The 10276-nt window shown below is 37.4% G+C and overlaps 1 protein-coding gene across 1 annotated transcript; it reads right to left on the reverse strand.

The window, feature by feature from the left end:
* Positions 1-325: 325 nt before the first annotated feature.
* On the reverse strand, positions 326-9870 carry LOC110871641 (uncharacterized protein DDB_G0284459). Its single transcript, XM_022120354.2, has 12 exons — positions 9293-9870; positions 9127-9172; positions 8132-8608; positions 5975-6279; positions 5704-5880; positions 4387-4575; positions 4212-4286; positions 3568-3634; positions 2294-3137; positions 2102-2155; positions 835-906; positions 326-715 (listed from the first exon to the last, which is right to left on the reverse strand). Exons 1-12 carry the CDS (start codon positions 9578-9580, stop codon positions 664-666), a joined length of 2646 nt encoding a protein of 881 aa, XP_021976046.1. The 5' UTR covers positions 9581-9870; the 3' UTR covers positions 326-663.
* Positions 9871-10276: the final 406 nt, after the last annotated feature.

Raw genomic sequence — 10276 nt, forward strand, 5'->3', positions numbered from 1 at the left:
CGCAATTTTTAAACTAATGGACTGAAACCGTTATTTTTGACAAACCTCAGGGACGAAAACAGTAATTAACTCTTCAACTTATAGTTTTGAAAAAAATATTGTATCCTATCTATATACTTCTAAAATATATATTTTCAATGCGTAATTTACAATTTGCCATGCTCTTAAAATATGATTTGAGCATATATAATACATTAATAGGTTACGATAAATATATAAATAAAAACACTACTATTTTTGTCACTAGAAGAATAACCAACTTCTCCAATTTGCTTTAAAGGTTACAAAGAAAGTTGATGAATGCATTATAAGATATCACAATTGCAAACAGAAAAGGGGTTCTGCACATCATGAGCAAATGGTCCATGATTTACGAGAAAACGCAATATATAAACTAGTTCCAAAATCAAATACAGGTCACAACAGTCCAAATAAAAACGAGCCTCACCATCGTGCTTTCAAACGAAAGACTGTTTATGAAACTTGCACATTAAAACACTCGTCTATTCTCCCTTTTTGCACATTCGAGTGAATAAGGTCTCTCAAATCCATATAGGATAGCTACATAGCATGCAAACCGGATTAGTCAACAATAGTCAACCCTCGAAAGCTGTCGGGAATAAGCACACAAAGATATGTCACTGTGTGTAATCATCTTGGACACTATCCTCTTCGAGACCTGGATCTTGACCTTGACCTTGACCTCCTCCTTTCCCTGCATCAACACAAACCGGCTTGTAAGTCAAACGGACCGTAAAAGTCAACATGTTTGACCATATGTTCACACCAGTTTTTTTTTTTTGTTATATTGTGAATTTAGGGTTTTTGTCATACCTGGTGGTTTCAAGAGAAGAATAGATAGAATGCCTGCGGTGAGAACGCTTGCTAGGAGACCTTGACACTTGTCTAGAAATCAAACATCACACCCCATATGATATTATATCATCTATTATACAAATATTATTCGAGACTAAAATGTAACCCACACGTTTGCTTTTTTGCTTACGATAGGCCTTGATGACGTTGATGACAAGGTGGTGGCGATAAAAGATAACCTCTATTACTAAAAGAACATAACAATTGAGCTAAAATGCACATTGTTTTCTAATAATCATACCCTCCAAAAAGAACAAGTGTTTTTATGTCAATTGATGTATGTATATATAATATATATTCAATCCTATTACACAATCCCCTACAAAACTCTGATAGCAAAGGGCTAAACAAATCAGAAACGTAAACCTAGGTAGTAAAACGCGCAAAGGACCTGCAAGGCGCATAAAAAGCACATGCCCAGACAAAGCTTGATATAAAAAAGGCAAATTGGAAAATAATAATCCCATCTTTCTGAAATTGGCCGATAATAATCCCAAGTCAGTTATTAGCCAATAATAATCCGACCTCGTCCAATTTTTTTGTAAAATAGTCCGCGGTTAAAATAGCTTAACGGAGTTAAAGTTTTTTTCCGAATTACAAACCGATGTTTTAGGGCTTTTTATCGGAACAAGGATACGAGTCGATTGATGTAAAACTTACCTCAAAATACTGCCCCCAACCCACGAAAACGGTGCTTCAATTCGGGTGTTTAACTTCCAATTAACAAAATTCAAGCCATTTCGAACACAATTTCGAGGTAAGTTTTACATCAATCGACTCGTATCCTCGTTCCGATCAAAAGCTCTAAAACACTTAACTCCGTTAAGCTTATTTTAACGGCAGACTATTTTACAAAAAAATTGGACGAGGTCGGATTATTATTGGCTAATAACTGACTTGGGATTATTATCAGCCAATTTCAGAAAGATGGGATTATTATATTCCAATTTGCCTATAAAAAAATACATAATAATTAATAAATATAGAAAATAATAAAAGGTTACAAATATTGCAAGCACAGATCTACCTGCCGAATTCTGTAATTTTCTGTATGCAAGCATAAAGCATGAGCAAATTTTAAAATGATGATTTGTTCAGTTGAAGTTAGAGATGATTTGTTGAGAGACTAATTAACTATGATATAATACGAATTATACGATATTAATCTATTATGGATATACAAAAAAAAAAGAACATATAGAAAGAAAATAGCTAAATCAAGTACCTTTTTGACCTCACAGGAGATGGTGATAAATCACGTCGTTTAGAATGTACCTTCCTGCAAGATGTGACCTTACTATTAGCATCTTAACATGCAACATTATAATATTACATGAAAAAAAAAAGAAACATTTTTTTCTTGGAAACAATGACGAAAGATAAAAGTTACATTTTGGTGTAATGAATATATTTATACCTTCGTGAATCATCAGAAGAGCTATCACTTGAGCCATGCGCATGGCTAACGGATGAGTTGTCCTTGCTGCTCCGCCCCCTGCCGCCAGGTGATGGAGAATGATGCCGCTTGCGTCTGCTCGAGTCACCGACAGATTTATACTTTGTTCGTTCACTCTTTTCGTCCTTTTCTTTTTCTCGTTTTCTGCTATCTTCTTTGTCACGGGATCTTTTATCCCTTTCTCTCTCTTCTTTATCATCCTTGACCTTTTTCCCTGAAGAGTCTTGATCCTTTATTCTCTCTTTAGAACCATTTTGATCTTCTTGTTTTTCCCTCTTTACGTGTCTCTCATCATGGGTCCCACTTTTCTCATCTACCTTATTATGTTTCTTGTCCTTACTACTCTTATCAGGTCCATTTCTAGACTTAAGATCACCCTGGATTGCACTCTCCGTTGACTTTGAAAAGTCAGAGCTATCTGGCTTGACTTTCTCCCGATCCGACATATCATTACGAGACTCTATAGCCCTGTTTGGGCTCACTCTACGGGAATCACTTTCTTCCAGAAGCTTTTTAGTTTTACCACGCGCATCACTGCCGTCTACTTGTGAACTGCCGTTTTCTGACAGGTGGACAGGTGGCTTACCGCTATTGGAAGATGGAACCGACACATTTTTAACTTTATCTTCTTCATCGTCATCGTCAGAAGCATAATTACCGAGTCCTAGAACGTCTCCAGGTGAGCTTAAACTAGATTTCCCGCTAGCATCATCCACGTCAACGCCTTTGGTATTGGCGGGAATTATGACCTTTGCAGTAGATTTGGGAGTTATAGTTGCTGATGCATTATCAGCCTTACGCTCGACTACAAAACAAATACAGAATTACTTATATTATAATGAAGGTGACAAGGGACTTCACAGCTTATCACAACGACAAAATATAATAAAGAGTAAAGTACATGGAACGTCCCGTCCCTAGTTTTTCGAAAGTACACAGATGGTCCAAGTGGTTTGCACTAACACACTTAGTCCCCAACTTTTGCCAAAAGTACATGGATGGTCCCTGTGGTTTGCACTTTGTAACGCATTTACTCCATAACTTGGACCTCCTGAAAGTCTGAAACCTTTAGATTTGTTGACTGAGGACTAAATGTATTACAAAGTGCAAACCGCAAGGACCAACCGTGTAATTTTGGAAAGCTAGGGATAAAATCCAAAATTTTGGAAAATCACAAGGCCTATCCATGTACTTTACTCTATATTAAATAAATGTGGTCAACAAATAATACCAACCTTCTACATTAAGATCATCTTCTTCTAGAACATCTGTGGCGATTTCATCAAAAAGTTCGTCCGTAACCTGTTCAAAAGCATATGAGGATCAGTCACTTGATACCAAGCACCAACAAGAAAAGAGAAAGAAAATTGCCGAATTCATGTTTCGAGAAGAAAAAACAATCTAAGATTTACTTGTGCATCCCTATCATCCCTATCTATGCAGTTAATGTGTCCCAAAATCAAATATCGGTCAAGGGCCAATATTTAGGTTGTCGCAGTGGGATATCGGTAAGTTCAATATCACGCAGAATTTATATATACGCATATAAAACGTAGAACATATATAATATTAATAGTAATATCAAAAGTCAAACTCAAAAGTAGCAATATTATATATAAAACGTAAAACATATATAATATTAATAGTATCATCATCATTGACAACAGTGGTTCCAATAACGGTCAATATCACCGGTAATAGTGGTTCCGCTAATCTAAAGTTCTAGACCGCTATTTTGCATGGGGCCGATTTTGATCCACACAATATTATTCTAAACAAGCAATTATATTTGAGCAACTGGAACAACATATTTCAATAAAAAAGTAACATCAAGATACAAATACTTAAAAACGAATAATTAGCATCGATTTAATTTCACCTTCAAAAGAACTTCAGTTAAGATGCGCTTTATTTCCTGGTTAACTGCAGCAGTTCTAGCTGCTTCAACATAATCCTACATAAGAAAACAAAGGCAGGTAATTAGAATCAAACACATATAATGATTATAATAACCTCTAATAAACAATATGTGCGATGCATATGCAGAATAGAACCTCGTCATCACCCTCTTCTTCTGCTGATTGAGTAGAGTCCATGCTTTTTCCACCAACGTGATCTCCTTTTGGGTCCATAACTTCATCTTCATTAGATTCGGTGTCCTGTCTGGAAACCTCTGGGGCTGAACTACCAATGACTGCTTTCTTTTTAATTATTTCCTCTCTGAGCCAGTTTGGAACTGAAGCCTGAAAAGTCTTCAAGTTTCAGATGAAGTAGAGAATATAAATCGGTATGCTTCAATACCAATGGATCAAAAGTAACTTTTTTGGGACTGGTCAGTTTAGGCCGACTCTCAGAATTACATGGAACTTTTTGAATTATACACTTGGTTTTAAAAAGCGAGAGGTGCACAAAAGCGACGAGGTCTAAAATTGAGGCGCGAAGCGCAAAGCGGTGGGCTTTTCGTACCCGAGGCGCAAGATGTTTATATAATTTTTTTTATATATCCCATACATATTCCATAGGTTTTTAGCTTCCTTTAACCAAAATATAGCTAGAAGTAAGGCTTTTATACCATTTTAATTACATGTACAAGTCAAAAAACCCAAGGTACAACATTTTTATGCAGTAAAATGCCTAAGTTACATGAGGCGCGCGCCTCAGGCCAAAAAGCCCACAAAAAAACATCAAAAAATGCGCTTTTTGGTCGCTTCCTGTAATTACACAAGGCGAGAAGCAAAAAAGCCCCAAGCCCTGCGCCTTGTTGCGCCCTGCGCCTAGGGCGCGCTTTTTAAAACCAAGATTATACATGCTACAAAAAAGAATAAAGTGCACGGATGGTCCCTGTGGTTTACCAAATTTTTGGATTTGGTTCCTAGCTTTTCAAAAGTACATGAATGGTCCCTGTGGTTTGCACTTTGTAACGCATTTAGTCCCCAACCAACAAATCTAAAGGTTTTAGCATGTCCAAGTTAGGGACTAAATGCGTTACAAAGTGCAAACCATAGGGACCATCTATGTACATGTACTTTTGGAAAAAGTTGAGAACTAGATGTGTTACAAAGTGCAAACCATAGGGACCATCTATGTACTTTTAGAAAGCTAGGGACCAAATCCAAAATCTTGGTAAACCACAGGGCGTACTTTACTCTACAAAAGATTTCAATATTAGTTGGTAACAATAACAGAGTGAACTTTTTTCTAGTAAAGCAATTTAGAAGATTTTATGCACTTGGATTCATTTAGGATAACTTTCGACTTTTGACCTGTCAGTTACTATTCCCCGTTAGAAATAGAATGTAACCCGAAATCCCAAATCGATCCATCAGTATACAAACGAGTTAAAATCGCCACCTCTATCAAATGTTCAGTACCTTTTTAGGGCGATCAGGAAACCCGGGTGTCACATACGAATCACCATGAAATGCATTTGAGGTCCCGATGGGAAAGGTCGTATTTGCAGGTGGCATAGTTGGTTGGAAGCTCGATATCCTCCCAAATGGTGTCGAGTTCAAAGAAGCAGGAGAAGAAACACCCACAGAAGGATCAGTCTGTGAACATAATAACAAAATTAGGGCTTCTGTACATAATTACATATACGCAACGCTAAAAAGCTGACGGAATATTAAGAACCAAGATCAAAACCTGATGGATTGTAGTGTGGACTGGAGGTATAGAAGGATAAGGCATTCCGGGTACACCAGACTGCACAAACGGGCCATGGTCATGACCGTACCTCGGCCCAAAATCTAAAGGCTGATTGCTAAGATCGGTTACTGACTCAGCAGATGAGTTGTTAAAGGAATAATGAGGTTGTTGTTCAACGGGAATCGATCTTTCGTTAGGAGAAATTGATGGTTGGAGTTGGTGTTGGTGTTGTGGAGCTGAAGCAAAAGCCATAGGTGATGGTTGATAAAAATTTCGGTTCATATCACTTAGCTCTTCTTTACCTGACATTCAAATGAGAAGTCACCCACTGAAGTGTTCACTGTTGTTAGTTCTAATTGTGAAGCAATCATGTATTTAAAATTATTTATTTAATCAAACACTCTTCTTTTAGCAATGAATATATTAGAAGTAATGATATCCATTGATTCAGTTTAATTAAGGAAGAAAATGAATAAGAAAATGTTCTTCTCTTCCTCTAGTTTCTTCCAGAAGATTAACCTGCAAGGCCCATCATATAAGAACCATTCAGAGTACCAATCGGTAATCCGTTCCATATGGATTGATTACTTGATATAAGTAAATAAGATCTTATTAGAAAAACAAACAAAATGAACAATTGACGATTTGGAGCTTATAAAGAGGTCAGAAGACAAAAAAACAAGTTGCTTAAACATTCTTGAAAAAACTTCTTCCATTCAATAACAATTATCACATGGATGTGTCATGTACAACAACAGAATCTCCTTTACATGGAAGGCGATAAATTTACAAGGTCAGTTAATTCCTCATGTCACGGACTCCAATAACCTTCATTCCAATACTAGCTTTATAAATCCTTAACTGATGCATGGATGCACATACACAAAAGTATAATCTTTACGCATTAACATGTCACAGGTCATGTCCCCAGTTTCATAACAAAATTAAGTTGCTTAAACGGTTAAACCACTCTTCATTGCAGCTGATGCTGAAGCAAATTTATGACATCAAATTTTATACCGTAAGCCAGCTGTGTATATAATCATATGAAAATACTTTCAAGCCGCTTGGTTATATGAAACCACAAAGTCCTACTACAAAAAAAAAAAAAAAAAAAAAAAAAAAAAAAAAAACCCTACCACAAGTGGATACTAAAAATGAAATGAAGGAAGACCAACAAGCCCACTAGCCTCCTATGTCCTATTTGGCATGCTACTTAACACAAATTTTGTCACAATCTGTTACACATTAAGTTGTAAAAAGACTTCACATATATTTTGTCAGCTTTACATAAGAAGATTGGCATAAAATCAGATCCAAATGCACATCCAAAATTGGTATATGGTCATTATGTGAAAAGAAGCTGCGCCTGATAAACTCAAAGCTGTACAAAAAGGAACTACCACAGTGCAAGATAGATACAAAAGATAGCCCCTGAACAGTAATCAAATACGCCAAGAGCATCACAGAAGAGCATGGAAAGCTTAAATGTCAACTACAGAAACTAACGTACACAAAGGCAAGCAACTGAACATGAAATACTGCACAGATGCTTGGAACAAGTATGTTGCCTGTTAAATATATACACACACACATAAAGGATAAAACGAAAAGGTGGTGATTTAATATCTTGGATATAGTTGAATCGTAATTGACATGGTATCACCAGCCATACAGCATTGGTCCCACTTAAGGTTTCAAAGTTTAACCTTCCCAATTCCAGATTATGGATCACGTTATATTAAGAAAGCACAAAACTTCACAGAGATTAAAACAATCAGCGCTCATGAAATGGGTTGTCCAACAGAAGTAAAAACATCACTCTTTAACAACTATGAGGACTGCAAATAGTCTCAACAAACATGGTTATTGGTTATAGTTTTCAGGTTACATGTTATTCACTTATTCTAAGTTCTTTTGATCTATTTGCAACTTAAGGTGAGAACTGAATGATGCTGTCCAAAACCAATTCAACCTTTATAGAAAGGGAATTAGAGGACGGTGTAAGAGAAGATTGAAACTGATGAATCAACAAGCTTATAGTGAAAATGTACATTTGAGGAAGAAAATATAATAACCAAATGCAATTTATACAGAAGCAGTTCTTCAAACAAGCTTCACGAGCTAAATCAAAGGCGTCAGTTAGCTCATTACCTGCAACAGAAGAATAACTAGAAGGTACCTCCTGCTGGTGACCTGATAAAGTTGTAGGTGTCATTTCTTGACGAGGATACACAGCAGCTGGTTCCCGCAAATTTCCATCTCTGGCAGGATACGAATAACCATCCGACCCATATCCGGAACTAAAAGATGGCGGTGGCGGCGGCAGCGGCTCTTGCAAATGGTGTGCAGGTGGTCTAGGAGGTAGTGCATAAGAAGACGAATACTGTTGGTAGCTTGATGGAGGAACTGAATGTTGCTGATAATCCATATTCTGTGTATACTGATTCTGATGATTTGTTTCTTCCGGTAGATTGACAGGTGCCGACTGTAAATGTTGTTGTTGTTGTTGTTGCTGATGATGATGATGATGATGATGATGATGTTGTTGATGTTGATCATCTGTTACAGCTTTTGAAGCTGCCCATGCTCTAGCCCTAGCGGCCCAATCATCTTCATTTTTGCTATGTGCTGCAATAGGAAATTCAAAGTTTTCAACAGTCAGCACACATATCTAGCTTGTTAATATCAGAAACTAAATGCCAACTGCTCATAATATATCCATATAACTTTATAAGTTATATGTTTATAAACTTATAATTATAACTTATAAACCCTATCCCTCTATCGTAAGTTCCATGGCCGGCCTTGGGGGTGGGCGGGGAGGACCACCGGCCAGGGCCCGATATTTCGAGTGGCACGTTTTTTATGAAAAAATGTATATGTAAAATATTTTTTTAATAGGGTACACTCATACAAACACCAACATAGGCCCCCTTACAAAACTATTCTTATGGTTTAGATTAGTTATTAACCCCTTTGGCATTCGGTTAAGACCTTTAGTGAGCCCAATACTCAATTTCGTTAAGGCCTAAGGGCACATTTTTCAAGCTCGAACAGGGTACACGAATTCTCAGGGCTGGCCCTGGTAAGTTCCCTATAATTATGTGATAACAATCATTAATGAAATATATCATGAAAATTCAAACCTGAATATTCATAACCTTGATGTCCCCAGCCTGGATTACTCCATTCCTATAATCAACAATCAGTAAATAACACAATAACAATGCGATAAGCTTAAAACACAATAAAACCTACAAAGTTTTATGAAACTACACAAACATCTCAATTCAACTGTAAATTAGGGTTTACCTGATTGACATGAGGATAATGAGGCTGCGGTGGTGGTGGTGGCAACGGCATATGAGGTCTCGGAGGAACAGAATAATGATTAGCATACGGCGGCATCGGTGGCGGAGGAGCAGCGGCGTACGGCGGCGGGGGAGGAGGAGGTTGTTGAGCCCATTGTGGCGGCGAGTTGTAGTGAAATTGACCGGAATACGAGGTCCCTGGCGGTGGAGGAACTGGTTGTTGTGGTGGCGGTTGGTGAAGATCTGGTGACGGTGGCGGTTGTGATGGTCTCGCGTATCGGAAGTCCATTTGACGGTGAATTAGGGCTTGTTTTTTTTGTTTTTTAATTGTTGTGATTTGACGGTGGTTTATGACGGAGATAGATGGATAGATGGATGGAGATAACGGTGGATGGTGACGGAGATGAAACGGCGGTTAAGGCGGAAAAGCTCCGGTGAGAGGTGTGGCCGACGGTGATGATCGGAAGAACGGGAAACGAGAAATTGAGGAAGTGAAGTATATAATTACGGTAAGTTAGGCTTATAACTAGCGAGATTACCCACACTTCGCAGGGTTTCAGTCGGTATCGGGTCGGTTCAATATGGTATCAGCTCGAAATAGCGAGAGAGACAAACACAAGAGGATATACACATTGATTGAAAACAAAAAATAATGAATATCATTATCGATAGCGATGTTGTTCGGCTGGTACCGATGTGATTCATCGCAGTAAAGTTACTATACCAGACTCGTCATAGCTTATGGTACCAAAAAAATTCTCTATTGCAAATACAACTCCATCCTCAACAAACTTTATACCGCTATATCGAGAAAGCTATAAAAATGAATATGTTACTCGTAGCGATACCAATGTTGTTCAAACAATAATGGTTAAATTTCTTAGGGTAAAGTTTGACTATATTTGACTCGTTCGAATAAAATTATAAATGAAAAATAGTTCAAAATATACTCAAAATATTATAAAGATAAAATAACAAATAAAGC

Source organism: Helianthus annuus, chromosome 8 (genome assembly GCF_002127325.2).
Source record: "Helianthus annuus cultivar XRQ/B chromosome 8, HanXRQr2.0-SUNRISE, whole genome shotgun sequence".
In the NCBI taxonomy this organism is placed as follows: Eukaryota; Viridiplantae; Streptophyta; class Magnoliopsida; order Asterales; family Asteraceae; genus Helianthus; species Helianthus annuus.

Bases quoted from the DNA above. Each gene is read 5' to 3' on its own strand.
- LOC110871641 (XM_022120354.2), bottom strand. From the start codon at position 9,580: ATGGACTTCCGATACGCGAGACCATCACAACCGCCACCGTCACCAGAT. The intron at 4,576-5,703 runs GTACTGAACATT...AAGACTTTTCAG, and splicing joins TTCCTGATCGCCCTAAAAAG to GCTTCAGTTCCAAACTGGCT. The intron at 3,138-3,567 runs GTTGGTATTATT...TTTGTTTTGTAG, and splicing joins AGATGATCTTAATGTAGAAG to TCGAGCGTAAGGCTGATAAT.